Source organism: Nicrophorus vespilloides, unplaced genomic scaffold (genome assembly GCF_001412225.1).
Source record: "Nicrophorus vespilloides isolate i.1.1-1 unplaced genomic scaffold, Nicve_v1.0, whole genome shotgun sequence".
NCBI classification, from domain to species: Eukaryota; Metazoa; Arthropoda; class Insecta; order Coleoptera; family Silphidae; genus Nicrophorus; species Nicrophorus vespilloides.
In genome coordinates, this window is record NW_017095778.1 from 295,023 (window position 1) to 315,306 (window position 20,284).

At 31.7% G+C, this 20,284-nt stretch overlaps 1 protein-coding gene across 7 annotated transcripts in view; it reads right to left on the reverse strand.

Annotated features, from left to right (window-relative positions):
- Positions 1 to 20,284, reverse strand: part of LOC108563598 (putative polypeptide N-acetylgalactosaminyltransferase 9) — a 189,873-nt gene that overhangs the window by 14,406 nt on the left and 155,183 nt on the right. For all 7 annotated transcript variants that reach the window (XM_017922368.1, XM_017922342.1, XM_017922327.1 and 4 more), the window contains 2 exons: positions 14,306 to 14,916; positions 12,022 to 12,130 (listed from right to left, as the gene is read on the reverse strand). In XM_017922368.1, the coding sequence (XP_017777857.1) occupies positions 12,022 to 12,130; positions 14,306 to 14,624 (428 nt within the window). In that variant the 5' untranslated portion in view covers positions 14,625 to 14,916. The remainder of the gene's footprint in view (positions 1 to 12,021; positions 12,131 to 14,305; positions 14,917 to 20,284) is intronic.

Genomic DNA, 20,284 nt, shown 5'->3' on the forward strand with positions numbered 1-20,284 from the left:
ATTTAATGTCTTTATTTTCGAAGCACAACAGAAGAATTGAAAAGAAAGAAATATAATTCACAGTAATTTTTTTTGTTGCATTTGAGAACTTCGTGTGCGGAATTTAGGTAACTGTAGGTTAAAAATGGACTGTGAGATTTAATAAAGGGATGGAATTCAGGGAGGTCGAACGAATTGTCTTCCCGATTTCAAGTGGAAGACAACACACAATTGAATTGAACGGAAATTCGTGCGGCATTCGGGTTATTAAGCTAGTAAACAAGGGAACTCGGTCTGCGTTGGATGGGAGGATGGGTGGTAAAAAGGATGGGTGTGCCAAAGTCCCGGGAATATCCGGAGACCGAATTTGTTGCGGTTTTAAAGGTTGCGCCGTTTGCTTTACAAATCTGCAAGTTTGGAACGGATTAAACTGCGAAAGATTAAATCCTTTCAGTAAATTTGGTGAATTCCAAGTGGCAGAGGCGGCGGTTCGGGATTTAACAAGGAAGTGCAACAAACAAACAAAGAAACAAACAAACATAGGGCGAATATGCTAAACAACGTTTCGTTAAATGGATATGGAAGAAAATGTAAAGTCGGACAAGTCGTTTGAACCTTTAAACCCTGAACCCTAAAACGACGCCTTTCCTCTTCCTCAGCCGCCTCCGACGACAGGGTTCATTTTATATGCAAAATCCGTGTCGTTTTGCCGCGTCTCGCGGCGCACATAAAAACATTACAATTCGATCGCGCGTTCCTCGCGTATAAATGAAATACGGGGATGCGACGCGACGTGGCGTTGAGCCACCCCCTCCGCAACTCAAACCCAGTTTCGTTCTTTTCCAACCCCCTTCGGCTCGGCGCAGAAATCCCGACACTGCTGATAAATTATTTAAGCGGGACGACGGGGATAATAATTGGAGACAATCTGTTTGTTCCCCCCGAGCGGATACGAGGGTGTCCTCTCTCTTTATCCTCCCCCCATCCCCAAACATCAACCCGCTTTTCCCAGAAAACAAAAGAGCTCACCATTCATTCCCTGGCCCAATAAAAATGCTAATCCTGCCCCGATGCGGCGATTGATTAGAGCTTTGATTGGCACAACGAATCCCCACAGTATATACACAGTTCTTGTTGGAATTCCAACATTCGAATCATTTGAGTCATTATTGCAATCATTGGAAACGTTAAAAATTGCACTTTGATCGAGGTAAACCAACATTACTTCAATTGATATAGCAAATCTCTACATTGATTTCTTATAATAGGAATTATTGAAAGTTTTATATTAAGTTCATACTTTTATTAACGTAAATATGCACAGTAGTTAAATAGTTTACAACCTTTTTAATTTCAAATAAATACACCTCGCATAGTGCGGATAATCGCTTCCGGTAATATCCAGATCTGCTTGAAACCGGACTAATCGAGTATTTTAAAACCACATCAAAATAAACTGTACATAAACACACTTAATTGTAAAAAAAAATGAAAAACTATTATCTATGTATATAAAAATAATAAGTGAATCCGGCCTGATCGGAGACGTACTATTCGAAAAATTGATATTTATTTTCGTATTTTTTACAATAAATTTTACATTTATTATTTTTCTCAATAATGAGTCTATTTAGTGTTTAGCTTTTTTTGTATCTTATATAATTTGAACCAATATTAGTAATATTTTATTCATTACTACGGATTCCTACATACATACATTGTGTAATTTTATTGAGATATTTATATCCATTTTATACTTTTACTAAAATCTAGTTGAAAAATATTATTACTTAACTTACTTACTTTCCAACTTTAGTTACTGACTACTTACTTATAAAGTTACTAACTTTATATATTTATATTAATGGCAGATTTAAATATTGTCTTTATTCATAAAATATTAAAATTGTAAAAAGTTAAATTTTTCATTAAAAAAGGTATTTATTTACATGAAATTACTAAAATCAATCAAATAATTGTCATAAAAATTTACTACGATTTAAAGATAGAAATATTCTCATGCATTCTATACAATATTAATATTATCAAATTACTAAATTATTGAATAAAATATTTTTATTTCACTATGTGTAAATTATATTTTTTTATATTCGGATTGTTTGAAACCGGACAAATCGAGGAACTAAAAATAAACCGCACAAAAAGAGACTTAACTAAGTAAAGAAGTTGTAAAAGTAAAAGTTATTTTGATTTTGTTTTTTATTTGAACAAATATTAAAACCGTACTATAGTGAATCCGGACTGATCGGAGCCGTCCTATTATATTTATATAAAAAATACAAAACGTCATTCAAAAATTTGCATATCGATATTCATCATTTTGAAAAAAAAAATGAATTCACGAAATTCATGACTTCCAGTTTTTTGTGCTTTCCTCTGCATTCTATCCAAGCTTTCACATTTTGACGTCCATCAAATTGACTTTTGCTCTCTTTCACCACTCGAGTAAACCACACAAAAAGAGACTTAACTGTGTAAAGAAGTTGTAGTAGTAGAAGTTATTCTTATTTTGTTTTTTATTTAAACAAATATTAAAACCGTACTCTAGTTAAACCGTACTATGCGAGGTATTGTTGTATATTTATAAAAAAAACAAAACGTCAGTCAAAAATTTACGTTTGATATGCGATTAATCATTTTGAATGAAAAAAATAAGTTTACTCAATTCACGACTTCCATGTTTTTGTCCTTTCCTCTGCATTCTTTCCAAACTTTGGGTTCACATTTTGGTGTTCATCAAATTGTCCCTCGCTCTCTTTCACCACTAGAGTAAACCGCACAAAAAGAGTCTTAACTGTGTAATGAAGTTGCAAAAGTACAAGTAATTTTTATTTTATTTATTATTTTAACAAATTTTAAAACCGTACTATAATCAATCCGTACTATGAGAGATGTTGTTGTATTTTTTATAAAAAAAAACAAGACGTCATTCATCATTTTGAAAAAAAAAAATGAGATTACGCAATTCACGACTTCCATTTTTTTGTGCTTTCCTCTGCATTCTTTTCAAGCTTTCACATTTTGGGGTCCATCAAATTGTCTGCCTCGCTCTCTTTCATCCCCTCGAGTAAGTAAGAACGTTTTGTATGCATGAGGGTCGAAATCCGGAAGTCACGCATCCCATAGCAATATCGTACATCTCGCAATCCGTCAAACGGCGATTCATCTTACTTCCGGAAGAACGGATCTTCCTGATTTTGATACACAGTTTGTCCAGCATCTGTCCAAGTTGCTTGTTTGCAATTAATTACACCAATTAAATATTTGCCTTGTTGCCGCGTCTAAAGCCCTGTTTGTATATAGACATACACACAACGCACACACACAAACCCATTCACATGCAATCCCGTGTATTTATTTGCTTTACTTTTGACTTGTTGTGTGCTTTCCCATGTTTATCCTTTAATATAAATGATTTCTTAATTAAAATACGCCTCTCCATGCTAAAATCAACAACAATTTTGGTTTTGTCCTGAATGAATTTCTTAATTAAAATACGTACGCAAAAAAAAACGAATACAACTTTTTGGGGGTAAAGTCCAGTAAAAAATATGTATGAATAAAAACGATTTTACGCACGTTTTCCATTAGAGCCAAATAGTTGATCGATCGACATTTCTCCCCCAATGTATCAACGTGTTTCACTGTTATTACTTATAGAAAGAAAAAAAATCAACCTACATCCGGCACATCATGCAATATACAACTTATAAACTATCATTGATTATTATTCCATTGATTTTCAATTAATAATTTCAGATTAACATTACATAAAAACATGTATTTTCTATAACATTTTTTTAGTTGAAATAAATACTTCAAATAATGTTTTTATAGACTAATAAACTATTGAAAAATTACTTAATCTTATACGTTAATTAAATGCTGTATTCATTACATAATTACGGTTAAGAAAAATCAATAGTAATGACATTTAGTTGTTGCGTCATCTATTGGTATGGTTTAAAACATATTTTAAAATTGTACTAAACTATATCATTATTACCTAAAATATTTCTCTTCTTTGGAATATATCAAAATTAAATCTTTAATTAAAATACTGAATGATTTAACAAACTATATTTTTCAATTGAAATAAAAACTTCTATTTTTTATAGATTAATTAACTACATAATGCTATAACAAATTTGTCGTTAATTAAATTCTGTATTACATAATTATAGTTAAAGTCTCTTAATAAATAGTAAAATGACATTTTAAAGTTACGCCATCTATTGGTAAATTTAAAAATTATGTTTTCAAATAAATTCATTAGTTTTAAGTTTATAAACTAAATCATTATTACCAAAAATATTTCTGTTCTTTAGGAAACATAAAAATATAATTATTGATTAAAGTTTTCATATAAATACTAAATGATTTAATAAACTATTTAACGTGTACATTTGCAATGTAGATTACAATAAAGAATTGCATTGCAAATTTGTTGTATTTACAGTTATTTTCTTCCCTTATTCGTTCCTGGCGTTGCATAAACACGTAAGGGTTCGTAGCATCCCATTCGCATTTTACTTTTATTATCATTAGTGTTATTATGCTGGCTTTAATTTTCGTTTTGCGAGGACTTCAAGAGGGAATTCCGCCACCCTTTGGACCGAAATTCCGGGATACGGAATGGCTGAGAGAGAGAGGGAGGGAGACAGAACGAAAATTAAACTAATTTTCCCCGCGAAGCATTCAGTCGACGTGATTGGTTATTACTATTATTGTTATTATCATCGTTGCCGCTGCGATTTCCATTAAAACGTCCGTGATTTAATTGCGAAGTGATTATCTTTTTCTAATTAATATAGAAAATCTGCGAATAAAGAGAGTCCACGTAATAAAAGGGAAATGTCTATCACAGATTCGGAACGAAACTTTAATTAAAATTACTTCCTCACAAGATCAATATTTATGTATATTATTACCTCAATTAATTTATAATATTCTTACAAATTATTTATGTAATGGAAACAATATTTTTCTTAGCTTTTTCTTGAAATTATACCAAATTATATAATTTATTAAACACTCATTTTTTTATTATTGATTATATTGTAAATACGAAAAACCTCTTTTTATACATTTTTAACACAAATTAAATTGGTATTTGATTTATCAACATTATATCAACTCGATAACTACATAAATATATGTCAGGTGTACTAACTTTTATTAAAAATACAGTATTTAATTTCACTGTCATAAAATGTCCCAAGAAATGTATACACTGTTTAAAGGGTCATAACTTTCTGATTTTGCTTTTTTTTTCAGAGTGTAATTAATTGGAAATTATGAATGAACCAATAATAACTTTTGAAAACAAAGAATTTCTTATAAAATGCTATTTTGTCTTTGTACTTCTGGTACATTTTCATGGAAGTATGAAAGTACAAAGACTAAATTGCGGTGAGTTTTAGGCAGATCCACCTATCTTCAGGAAGACCATAGACAACGTTTACCAGTCAAGAAAGAGTACTGGAAAGTTATTGCGAAACATACAAAAAATCTGTTATACAAAGAAGTCATGAGATTGGCATCAGCAAATCAAGTGTCCATTACATTTTAACCCTTTGAGGGCAAGAAATTCCTAAATTACAATTGGGGTCAGATAAATAAAACAAACAACTTCGTGAAGTGAATCAACATAAAAATCATCTACTGACCCATCAAATTAATCCCTTCCTTAGACATTTTCTAGAAAATTATAATGACATGTTCAAAAGGTGGGAAAATGCGTGTCCTCAAAGAGTTGCAAATGGAAAAATTACATTCCAATAATGGTACATGCTATCAATAAAGATGATCCGGTTGTTAAAATAATTTTACAAATGGTACTTGGAAAAATGTGAGCAGGATGCATAATTTTCAGAGAAGATTCTTTGGAGCGATGGAGCTACTTTTAAAATAACTCCGTTGGCCTTTTTCTTGTAGAGATACACTAGTTATCAGCAGTGTATCAGCAAGAATGATAATAGTTTTGAACATCTACGATAGGAGGAAAACTTATACAATTTATGTAGATTCTTCTGAAACTATATGTGAATAAAAACTAAAGTAATAATCATTCAAACTGTGTATACATGTTTTTGGGACACCGTGTATAAATCTTACACAAGGTGCGGTACAGCTTCAATATCAATCAAACAACTAAAAAGCTGAACTTTCCTTATATCTAGAATTTCTTACGTAAATAGAAGCTGATGTATATTATAACTATGCGGCTATAAAGCATGTATGAGAGTGTATTAGCATTATGTTATTAATAAACAAAATTACAAACATCCGTTCAATATCCGTTCCATTGAACGAACATCCGAATATTCGATCACACACAACCACCTGTCGGATATAATCGAAACCCTTCTCGATATGTTGATGTAACCCAGTTACATATTTCCTTCATGTATTTATCGCATAATCAGTGTAATGGATATACACTCAGAAGATATAGGCATTCTCTCAATGTTTTCAGTTCATTCACTCAATTAAAAATTGCCGTATTTTTTATTACATTTTAGACTTTTATATATTATAAAAAAAATCAAGTATTTCCGCAATTTCAGTTTGAATTCTTACAGAAAAACAATGTGACATTTATAATTATTAGTTGTGAATTTATTTGATAAGTCAAAAGCAGACTTATTACTTCAGGAGATTGAATTAATTTGTTGCTTATTCAATACTTAAATGTATAATAAATAAGTAAAGGATTTTGTAATTTAGATCTATATAAATGTAATTAATAGATGAAGTTAATATCATTTCAGACTAAAGTATTTTTACATAATTATGTTTAGATACAATTTTTACTAAAAATTTCAATATATTCACACACAAAAAAAATAATTTCTATGTAAAAAAACTACTATTTCATATTTATATTAATGAGATGAGTATTGCGTTTCCATCAAAGGAAAAACAATAAGATATGTATCTTTCGAACTGTTATATTTCCTGGAATAGCGATGAATATAATGAACAGTGAAAGAAGAAAAAAATCTTAAGGAATGTAACAGTAGTAGTCAACTTAATTAGTTCCCGGCAATTTTTGCGTTCCCTGCATTTAAGCATAGCGAGAGGAACGGAATTAAAGTAATTAGCTATTATCTAATTAGCGGGGTTGGAGGAAGGGGAGGTGAGTCTCCAATTAACAAATTGCTGTGAGAAAGGGAAGACTGCAAATGGAATATCGAGAGCGGAAGGCGAAGTGAAAAGGGAACTAACCAACCAACACTCAGTGAGAGAGAAAGAGAGAAATTAAAAAGGATTTCGTTTCGTTTATGTCGCAAAGGACGAAAAAGGTCTAAAAAATAATTATATAAAAAAACGGTAACAAAAATGGAGTATTCTTATTTGAAGTTGTATTTAAAGATAATTAATTTTATATAAGTTTCTAATATTAAAGAACTTTTGGTCCAAATTTTAAGTAATAAAAGTAATTGAAAAAAACAATCAATTATAGATTAAAATTTGAAAGTATTTTACTGAAACTCAAAGTTTTGTATTATCTAATTATAGTTGATGGAATATACGCAATGAAATGAATATTTCAACTAAATTTATAAATTTAGTTAATTGAATTAATTTGTAGCGTATTTAATTTTTAAATGTATATCGGAGGATATAAATAAAGGACTTTGTAATTTAGATATATAGAGAAATGTGATATTACAGAAATCTAACATGTTCCTTCTTTTTCTTATTACGTTATCCTGGTGTCCGCTGGGATTGGGGTGGAGGGTTGGTGGATGTTTTCCAGTTGTGGGACAGACAATAAGTTGCGGGAAAAGGGAATGAAGTAAGGGTTTCGTTTTACTGTGGCGGTGTGTGGTGTGCGACACAACACGGGCGGAATGGGCGGATATGGGGTAGACGCAGCCACCCCCGCCGTGTACTGCTGAAACACAGACGTGAGATCGTGAAATATTAAAGCGTGAGAGCACTACTGGATATAATGCCTTTTGTGGTTTGCGTGAAGTAAACCGCCTCCTCCTCCTCTCCATCCACCGCCACTCCACCACAACCGCAAAACCCCATGTGTGAGAAAACAACTGTAACCACACCATTACCGGGGAAATTTTTATAAATTGCACCGTTTACGAACTGCTTCCGGGGAATGCCACCATCTTCTTCTTCGGCCAACTGAACAATAACTTTTTACTACCAACTTGGCCAACTTCCGTCGGGGACCGTCGTTAATTGATGCAGTTGTCGCGCGGATACTGGGGGGGCGGCGGCGTTGCACAACGAAAACTTCTCCACGAAAACTCAATTACATCCCTCCTCACACATGGAACTAATTAGCGAACGGGGGGGTCTACTATCCATTTACCATTCACACATCAGAATCCTTCGTCGGCTTCCTCGCATTGCGAAGAGGGGTGGTGTAGTGTGCCTCCGCACAATGGATGCCGCCCTCGACAATCTCAGATTAACTATATTCCGGTTCTCCATGCATCCAGTTTTCAAGCTGAAACCCTTCACATCCACAAATACGCACATACACTCACAAATTCACATATACCAGTATAGAAAACAGAGAGCTCACGTCGCGTAGGTGTGTACATGCAGACAATATAGTCGTACCGTTAAATTCACGGATGTTATTAATGTTTCCGCCTTTATCTGCGCCACCCCCCAGAAACCCTCCACCGCCCCTTTAAAGCATTGTCTTTCAAACTTTTGTTCCGTGCTTAAACTTAAACACCGGGCATTATTTATAGTCCACGGCGATCGCTATCCGTCTACATACTAAATAGACTTTACTTTCAAGCGTTTTATCTCAGGATATTTTTCAAGTGCTCCCAGCGTTTGCTCGCTTTTTATTTTTGGAGCCAGGACGAATTTAATTACGCCATCGTCCTTTGAAGAAGGCAAACATACGTGTAAAAGTCCACCCGAACGAGGAAATAAAAAGGGTTGAAAATTTCTACAAAATAAATAGAAACGCAAATATAAAACATAATAGAATCTGAGGTTGTTGCTTGTCTAATTACTACATGTGTACTCATTCACAGAGAGCAACAGTCTTTAATTGCGTTTAGTCAATGTTTGAGACTCTTCTTTTGCTCCATTTGGAAGCGTAGGTGTTGTACCCAAAAGCATCACGACGAGACTTGTATCATCATCATTTGCGCTGATTACGAAAGTAAATAAAAATACGTTGCGACGTGTAATTAAAAATTCTCTACACAAGGAATATATGTGTTTGCAAAAGAAATTTCATGTTTTTTTTTTATATTTTTCATTAATTTGTACAGTTGTAATGCATCTCATTAAACCAGCACGAAATTCATACAGTATAATTAGAAACGAAATATTACAACATATTAATTTAGAAAAATATTTGAATTTAATTCAAATCAACAAAAAAAATTGTATATTTTATATTTTAATAAGAATTGTTACCATGTAGAAATTACACTAATCTGAACTTTAATTAAAATATAATTAATTGGAAAAGTTCTAATGTTTTTTCTAAATTCAATTGTATTTCATATAAATGTGAGATATACATCTTCCTTGGTGAAATATTAGTTCTAAGTTGTTACGTGAAAGTGCAACGTCCGCATTGAAAGTATGCATCATTTAGCAACTGGAGATGATTGTTGACGCTTCCGCCCTTCCAATTTGAAACGAAAAACTAAATAATTCGAAATTTCTCGAGTAATCTTCCCATTCGCAAAACTTACGTAATGATTTCCGGCTAAATTAAGTGCTTTTCGTTAGGTCAATGAACCAATATAATATACACACTTACACATTTAGTTTCAAATAAATTAAAAACAATTATTTTACATTCAAAATATTAATGATTTGTATCAGAATAACTTTGAACTTGATAATTCTTATTACATTTGTTTCAACAATTATATGCAAATCAATGTATGGAAATGAATTTTAAAATGTCAAGCAGTGCTAATACTTGTCAAGTACTCATCGATTAATTTTTAGTAAAGTTTGTCAAGATGTATTTATTTCACAACAAAGAAATATATTTGATTAAACTGAAATATTTTTATTAACTGTGTAAAACTCATAAACTAATATCTAAATTGTTAAGTAAATTATGTCAAGTAAAGTTCATTTATTAATCGTCAAATCTATGACTTGTATGTAAATATAAATAGTTTGTTAAGTTGTACATGATACTTGACAAGTTACTTGATTACTTTTATTGAGATCAAAACTATTGATTAATTGTATCACAGTCAAGAAATGTATTTGATTAAAATGTAATATTTTGTGTTTTAAAAAATATTCATATAAATGAAAATTATGTATATTTGTCATATACTTGTCAATTATCAAGTAAATTTGGATGCAGACTGTAGAAACAATTAATTAAAACCATTTTTGTTAAGTAAAGTACATTTATATAAAACTTGATTGTCTATAATAAATACAACTAGTATGTGAAGTTATATTTATATACAAGTACATGATACTTGACAAGTTACTTGATTACTTTTATTAAGATCAAAACCATTGATTACTTGTACACAGTAAAGAAATGTATTTGATTAAAATGTAATATTTTGTGTTTTCAAAAATATTCATATAAATGAAAATTATGTATATTTGTCATATACTTGTCAATTATCAAGTAAATTTGGGTGCAGACTGTAGAAACAATTAATTAACAACATTTTTGTTAAGTAAAGTACATTTATATAAGACTTGATTGTCTATAATAAATACAACTAGTATGTGAAGTTATATTTATATACAAGTACATGATACTTGATTACTTTTATTGAGATCAAAACCATTGATTACTTGTATCACAGTCAATAAATATATTTGATTAAAATGTAATATTTTTTGTTTAAAAATATTCATATTCGAGTAAAGTGAATTTATTTATATTTTATGATTTGTTTCTTTAAAGTAAATATAAATAGTTTGCCATGTTGTATTTACATGCAAGTGCACATTAAATGAAAATATTATAATTATCAACGTATTCATATAAATTTATATAAATGGATAGCCAACTTGTCAATTTCAAACAATGATAATATACAATGATACTTGTCAAAGTACATGTACTCATAGTCAAATCTATTTAGAATATATATAAATAGTTTGTCAAGTTGTTTATACTTAGATCATATTCGTTCTTGACAACATCAAAACTTCAATATTGATATTAACAACGTATTCGTGTCATTGGTATCTATTATCTAGAATCTAGATCAGATCGGTAAATGCATTTGATTACGTATCCAAATACTCACAATACACGTAGTATATTGATCCAATTTGTGACAGAATTTCAAGGCTGTATTTGTGTATAGTAATGAACAATATCGATTCATCTTCGAAGTTTCCATTAACAAAAATTAATTAACTATATGTGCTGAGAAATTGGGCAATTTATACATATATTTTTTTAGCATTGCAAAGTTGAGAAAAGTTTTACGAATTCATGACCCAAGGGAATGAACGAGCAAGAGCTCCCCCGAGGCCAACTAATATAGATGGTTGGGAATCAAGAATTTACAACATCCTTAACACTGATGCATTTTTAAGGAACCACTTCAGAAATAATAGCTATTTATAGTATAGCAACAAAATTACAATTAATTGTATGAAATCGCTTTGAATTTATTACTTCCTAAATAATAAACGTTGCATAAAGTTAACTTTAAAAGAAGTAAATAAATCTGCACAGCTTATAAATCAATTTGATTTTAAGTGGGGAACACTGTTACACTTTCATCCCTTCAACAATAAGAACAAAAAAAAATACAGAAGAGATATGTATCTGCATAATACCTGCACTACAAATGGCAGAAACCAACATAGCAAATGTGAAAGAAGTAAAAAAAGAGAAAAGAAGTATAAGTTAAACACGACCGAATAAAAATGCAGAAGGAAAACAGTGTATGTGTACGCTCCAGTTTTCCGACGAAGTTACAACGGGGAAATAAAAGTTTTTCTCGGCGCGAGTTTATTTTGCATCCGCTCACACAATTTAAATGGGATCCTTGAAATGGAAACTCGACTCACCAATCGTCCCGAGGATCCGGAAGACTTCGGTGCACGCTAATCATATCGCTGGCGTATTGATTGAACGCGTTCTTCAGCCATCCGTCGTCAACCATCTTCTTAACATCAGCTGAAAAAATACAGAAATTGTCAATGGTAAATACTCAGTTATTTGACTTGAGCAGTTGAAGGAATGAGAAATATTTGTTTTAGTTGGAAAGTTAAAGTAAAGCAATCGTTAAGAAAATATTGAGAGTATGAAGAAACAAGGATAATTAGAGTGACAACTGTAGGTATTTTATGTTGAAGTTAAGCAACTCGCGTTGCTCAAAAGGTGACTGGTAACTTAATATCAATACAAATATAAAAATCACTAAAAGCATTGACATATGATAAATACAATAGATTACTTACACATTACTCTAGTATTTTTGTTATTTATCAAAAAATATAACAATTTCCAATGAAATTACGAGAAAATGCGCATAAATATACAAATTGGACCAATATTTTAAACGGTGTGATGCATTGTATGAACTGACTCCTCTAGTGACTACGTATTTTTGTCGCTAGCGTATATATTCGTCATTATGTTTATATTTTCCTTGTTTTTACATCGTAATGTGCAGATGTAATCATTAAGAACAACTAGTAAATTACATATGCAAATATATTTGTCATAGAATAGACCATGACGAATATATACGTCATAGCTATTTAAGGGATTAAAATAAATTATAATTTTCTAATTTAATGAATAATTGGTTCAAAATAGACATGAAATAAAAGATAACGATACAATATAAGGAAACTTAACGGATATTTTTAAGGAAGAAAATGAGGCAAATGTTAAAAAAGAATATTGGAAATATTCGATTAATTCAATGAAAACTAAGAGGTTCGAGAAGAAAGGAAGCTTGAAAAAGCAATATAGGTTACGATCTGATGGAAATGAAGAAAAACATGTGGAAACAAAAAGGTTGCTTATGTGCTTAGGAGAAGAGCAAATAACCGCTTTATGAAGAGGGATGCAAAGCAAACATTGTTAAATGAAAATTGGAAAACGGAAGTGGAAGTTCCAATACATAAAGTGTATGTTTTAATTTAAAATAATTGAAAAATATACAAAATTTAAAATATTACTTTTTTTCTTTGAACTTATGATATAATAATTAATAAAATAATGAATAAATGAAAACTGGAAAACGTGGCAGTTTCAGTACATATTTTTCATTGATTAATTTTTTCATTTAAAATAATTGAAAACTATTCATGCATATTTAAATTATTTGTAATTTTTCAGCTGAATTAGTTTTGAATTTTCTATAATTAATTATATAATAAATAAAACTAAATGAAAGGATAATTTTTAAATATTGACATTTTATGTTTTAGTCTCTATTTGCAATAAAAACTTATCAGATAAAATATATTATAAAATTGTTATCAGGTAAAAAAATATGATAATCCTTATCAGTTGTAATAGGCAACCAAATGATCATCAAATGCAATGTTTTAGTTTTCACAATATTCTTTTCAATTAATTGAATACTTTTGAAGGTTTACGTCTATCATATTATGTTAGTAATGAACTAATTTTGAAGATAATACCAATTCATATTGATGATTTCCAATTTGTTCTTATTATTGTTAAATGTAAAATTATTGAATTGATTGTAAATGAGAATGAGAAAAAAAAATAATTTAATGATTTTCTTTCATGTAATGCGTTCATTGTTATTGGAGGTAAGCAAATTATGATGAAATGCTTTATCCGCGCATAAGATGAATGGTGGCTGATCATCCCTTTGATATTCAATTGGCTCTTGGAGAAAGTGGAATTTGATTTGGATCGCGTTGAGAGGAGCGAAGCGAAGGCCTTTATTTTCACACTACTCGTCATCAGGCAAAAAAAAAGAAGGAGAAAGAGAGAGAAAAAAAATATAAGTATAAGAGATCGTAGGGGGTTGAGGATGGTCGAGAGCAATCGTTCGCGCGGAATAGAACGTAGGGGAATTCCCGTGGGTTCGCCAACTACTACATATCGGAGTTGGCGAGGAGCGTGCTAGGGTGTGAGAGAGACAGGGAGTTGAATAGATATAGAGAAAGGGAGAGAAGTGTAAGAGGGATGCGTCCCGAGAGTTTCCCGAGCAATTTCCCATCCGGCATTATCATCCATCCATCCATCCCCTGACCCGCTGATGGGGATAAATATAGACGCAGAGATAACTAAATAAACCCTCAAAAGCTCATTGCACACAAAGCCGAAACTGCACACACGTGCACACAAAGGACACTCTTTTACCTGTCAAATTGGTGGGCAGCACGACGGGCTTTCCCATCTCCCCAGCCCCAGATACGCTCTGCGGCGGCATCAGGACTCCACCACCAGTGTCCTCCTTCACAGCCTGCTGCTCCTTGAAGGGCACGACCCTTTCCGGTTGCTGCTCGTTACCCGCATCCTCCTGCCTCTGTTGCACCAGCTGCTGCTGTTCTGGATGCACCACTATAGGCGCCTCGCCCTGGTTCTCCGAATACAGCAGGAATGCGATCGTGAACCAAGCAGTCGAAATGATGATCACCAGTTTGATCAGGAAGGAACGCCGCCTCGTTAACACACCCATCCTCACTGATTTCAAACACCCACTGTACGCGGTTTCCTTCTCTTGTATTTATTATTATTATTAATATTATCACTTTCTATTCGCCACCTCTTATCATATTTCAAATATTAATCGTCTTATCACAGATAACGTCAACTGTTCATGATAATGCTTTGGATCCTGCCTTTTTTTATACAGTTTCTTTTTAAATATTATCGGACGATTCCTTCGAGTCCCTTCAAGCACTTCCTCGCATCGATCATCGAAACTCCAATCGGTCAGCTCCACTATCTTCTATCATCCCACATCATTCCTGCAACAAAACACAACCTTAATTTTCGACTGTCAATGTCACAATTACTACGTTCATTGAGATTCATTAACGAAACAATTTAAACAAAACAAATTTCACAGGTAAATACACAATTGCTTTTATATCCTTTTGATTTAAAATTTATCCGCATTTATCCTCCAGTACTAGTAATCTCTAGTCCTTAAAGGTTTAATATCTATTTCATACAGAATGTGTTAACACCTTTGAACCTCGTTCACCATTAAAAAAAAACAACAGCTTCAGTTTTCAAATAAATTTCATGAATATAATTTTCAAATTAAATTGCAATTTTGTTATATAAAATGTGGTTAATTGAGATTTGACCATTTTTGATATTTAAATAATAAAATTGTAAGTGAATGTGTGATGTTGAAACAGTGGAGAGCATAACAATTACATCGAGCAAAATCTAGATAGTCGTCGCGTTGAATAGTCGATATCAAAGAGGATTCCCGTTCAATTTGTGACCAGTTGTTTCCGCAAATTAACACGAATCAATATTTCATAGTGGCCTAACCGCACTTTCATTACTATCGTCACTAATATAACTTCATAAATAGTTCATATATAACCTAATGCAACCAAACTTTCCATACACATTTCAATATAATAATATAATATAATAGTAATACATTTATTGCATTAATTATACAAAAAAAAGGAAATTAAATTAGAATAAATATCTATAAATTATTCCAATTATTGAAAACCATTTTATATACCAGGGTTTCCCAAACTTTTCATGCAATGGAAAATGGAAACTCTAGTACATATACCAGTAATAGTACAAAACGTTTTAAAAATGATTTTCAATAAAGAAATGCTTTCATGGTGGTATATCCATTTTTTTTATTGTGATTTATGTGGTACAGAATTTAATAAGATTGAGAATCACTGGTATATGACATATGTCTTTCTGCACATCATATTTCATTCATAGAGAATTACTAGTTCACTTAGTACACGTGATAGAAGTCATAGAACTTAATACCAGAAATAAATTAAAAACGATTACAATTTTTTTTATAGTCCATCAAATTAATGAATTACGTTTGTTAATCATTAGATATAAAATCAAAAAAAGTCAACTGATTCAAAGTAGTTAGGTTGACTGTAGGTCTTTCTGCCTCATTAGATATATAATCAGTAATTAGACTGAAGCTGTTTATTAATATGCAATTATTTCTTTCAATAAATAAATGTTTTTATTAACTCATTTATTTGCATTAGTTTTTTTTTCAAGAATGTTAAATATTTTGATAGATTTTTTATTATTGATATTAATACGTGATAACGTCACATTTCACAAGTATTAACATTAACACATTTGCTTATGAAAGTAGAAATTTCTTGTATAATGCAAAAATACAAGTGTATTAATTACTTTCATACATATTTCAGGATATTCGACACTTTTAATTAGTAAATATTGCATAATATGTCTAGGCATAAGTATGTCACAAAAAGAATGGTTTAATTTGTAGATAAAACATTGATAAGAATTTTCAATGTTATTTTTTTATTATTTTTGAAATAAACTGGTGATATTGATGCGTCATTATATAAGATACAATTAATCAATTGATAATATAAATCTAACAAAAGTTAGCTAAGTTGGCATTAATTTATTTGTTTCTAAAAGAAACAAAAGTTGTTTCTCAATTTGTTAAAGTCTGACGGTATTTCATGTCAAATTTCAAGAAGATCGGTAATAATGGATAGGAGAAATTGCAAGATAAGTGATGTAAGGTTGGTAGAAATTCCACCACCAACACAGCAATTTTTTTTTTGCCATTCTCTATGGATTTCGACGTCAACTCAAGCCTATACAAATTTTCCAGGAATGCCAATATGCATATGGAGTAAATGCATCATCCCTTGTGACTATTCCAAAGTCGTTCCAAAGATTTCAGACCGGATATTTTTCTGTGGAGGACGAATCTCGTCGATATCTTCGACCGATGATACAAATAAAGCCTTGGTGAAGGCAAAAATTGACGAAGATCCAAAAGTGACACTGGAAATGGTAGTTGATGAATTGGGCTTGAATTCCATGGCTTTGTCGCAAATATGAAATCATCACTTTGGCTGAACGAAGAAATCCGCTCAATGGGATTTTTAAATGCCGACCAAATAAAGGCATGTGTTCGTATGGCCGAATATTACTTGGAAAATTTTGAAAATTGGAGATTCTAGCACTTTTAGTAAAATTGTAACAGGTGATGAATTCTATAGGTTTGATCTGGAAACTAAGCAGCAGCGTGTGGAGCTCAAATCCCAACAGTTAAAGCAAGACAACAAAAATCAGCAATAAAAGTTATGATGGTAAAGTACCAGGGTAAATGTGGTACCTGCTATCTCACTCGAAACTTACAAGTTTTCAAAAATTTGTTGCGAAACCAGAAAAAAAGGAGAACTTTGTCACCCAGAACCTTATTCTACCGATATTTGGCTGTTTCGGAAAATTAAAAAAAAATAATTAAAGAGTCTTTAGATCCAATGAAGAGATCATTAATTAAAAGTTGAAAAGCTCCAAAAGGCTTAAGAAAAGTAATGAAATAAGTGAAAATTATGTAGAGAAATTACAAAAGGATGGAAATTAAAAATAATAAAATAAAATTGTTTTTATTTTGTTTTTTTCCAGCCAACTTAGCGAACTTTTGTTAGACCCCTCCTTGTATTTCCTAAATTTGTAATATGTTCAAAATAAATAAAATTCGTCATTTTGTAATAGATATAATTAATCAAATGTTCCACAGGGTTGGCCAAAAGTCACACCTGCGTGTAAAAATTGAACAACTCTTTAGTTTATTATTATTTTTTATTGTTATTTTCAGATTTCATTCATCGAACCTTGTTACATCAACCTGCTAGATTACACGAACGAGCAACGGACCAACGTGGTAGAATTTTACTTTTCCAATGGGAATTAAATTTTACTGACGCAACAAGCATATCAAAATTATTTCAACACCAGAGATACACCTAGCCAAACCGCAATTAGTCGTTTAATTGTACGGTTCCGACAACAAGGTTCAGTGTCAAACTTGCTACGGACAGGAAGAACGAGAATAGTGCAGAACCAGGTGAACATTGATCGTGTATGGGACAGTGTTAAAGAACTTCCAGAAACATCGACGCGAAGATGTTCTGGACAACTGGGTATGTCTAGAACATCACTTCGGCAGAAAATAACGAGTTTCTTAACCATTTAATTATGCGTGATGAAACTCATTTCCATCTTAATGGATATGTGAATAAGCAAAATATGCGATTTTGGAGTACTTCAAACCCCAGAGTTGTTCACCAGCGCCAATTGCACTCGCTTATAGGGTTATAGAGCCCACTTCTTTGAGAATGAAGTTGGTAATGCAATGACAGTGAATGTTGGTGTAACAAGGTTCGATTAAAGCAGAGGTTTCCAAACTTGATGTTACTACGCCTCCCTCAAAAGTATGTAATCATTTGGCGCCTCCACACCCACTCCATTTCATAAAAGGAACGCGTATTACAGCAATATCGCTAAGATTCCCCAAACATTCAGCTTTCATATGCATACATTGGATTAATTCTACCTATTACAGTTTTCGAGTAAATCAATGAAATGTGAAAACACTGTTTTTTCGGATGTTCTAATTTCAATTTTTTCAACTTTGAACGCGTATTACAGCAATAAGGTAAAGAGCACAGGAATGTATCTATACTTTAGCAGATATTTGGAAAATTGCTCACTGCTACTAATATTCGCGCCTCCCCTTAGACCAGTCCACGCCTCCCCAGAGAGGCGCGCCTCACAGTTTGGAAAACGCTGGATTAAAGAGTTATTCAATTTTTACACGCAGACATGACTTTTGACCCACCTTGTATATAGAAGTATTGAATTAAAGTATAAATATTTGTAAAATGTAAATAAATAATATTTTGTTTCAATTAAATAAAAACAATACGAAACATAAAAAACAATATATTTCATAAATTTATCATTAAACAAATATTACATTTAAATGGTATTGCGTTGCATAATCTATTTGAAATCTGATTAATAAATGAATTATAGTGCAATTTGCATTGCGTACATTTTATTTTATTTCATTTTGTTGCACGAAAAAACGGATAAATATCGCGTTGGCTTACATTTCGCGTTGTTTATTTTTTTTTGCAAAACTCAGTGTGCCAATCGGTAATGCTCTGTAAATATTTGTCGAAACATTTTTCTAGTAAAAAAAGAAAGAGAAAAGAAATAAATAAATGTATATAATTATAAACACAGTTGCAATAACGATCGTTGTGTAATCGGGTTGCAGCACTTTTTTTCTGCTTAAGCCTTAATTGGCCGGAAATTAAAGCGCATTTGAATATCGCCGCGGTTATATAACTTTTCGTTGCGTTTTATTTATATTGTTGTGAGGCTCATCCAGATCCGAAACGGAGATCTATGGGAGAGCCGACAATTAACGGATTCCAAGGAAACGAATAATAACTCGCATTGCGTCGTACGCTTTAATTTGGTAAAGGTTTTCCTTTCAATTACGTTCTCTCTATTTGGGAATCCCCTAGGTCTTCCATCCTCTGCTCTTTCCGGTTCGGCCCACCTAATTTTGTAAGATTGCTCCGACGTGTTTCACGTCAGATTTTATTATATTTATACGGTGCTCGTATTTTCCAAACAAACCCAAAAAAAAGACACGTAGAATATAAGGGAGATGGAGGAAGAACAGAAATGGAGGGCCGACGCAAACAATGATGAAGAAGTGGGGGAAAAGGAAAAAAACACAAAACTGGGTATGTGACGAATGAAACTCGGTGCGAAAATAGGGGTGAAATGTGTGTATATATATATAGTATAGAAACGTACACTTAGCCTCGGGGAGAATGTGAAATATCGCTACACATTGCCACAATGTTATAAAGACACGACGTGCACTTTTTTTTGTTGTTATTGTTGTTATGTATTATTTTATTTCATATTTTTTTTGTATGAACACACAAAAAGCATCCTCCTCTCAGACTGACAAATTTATATGCGTAAAATACATTTGTAAGTGCCAGACATACTTTAGTATCAACGGCATTTTTTGATGAGCTTCGCCAGGACATAAACTATAACTCAGTTCTACATATATTTGCTTTTATGTAACTTTCTTTCTATTATTATATAGAAAAACTAAAATTCAATTTTAAATGATGAAAATATTTATTTTTGTTGAAATTATAACTCAAAATGTTTACTTATACTAACTAGTATAAATAGAATAGTTATAAATAAATTTATTAAAATATATATAATGTTTTTAAATGAAAATCTTCAAATATTACATAAAAAATGCACAAAATATTGATTAACAAC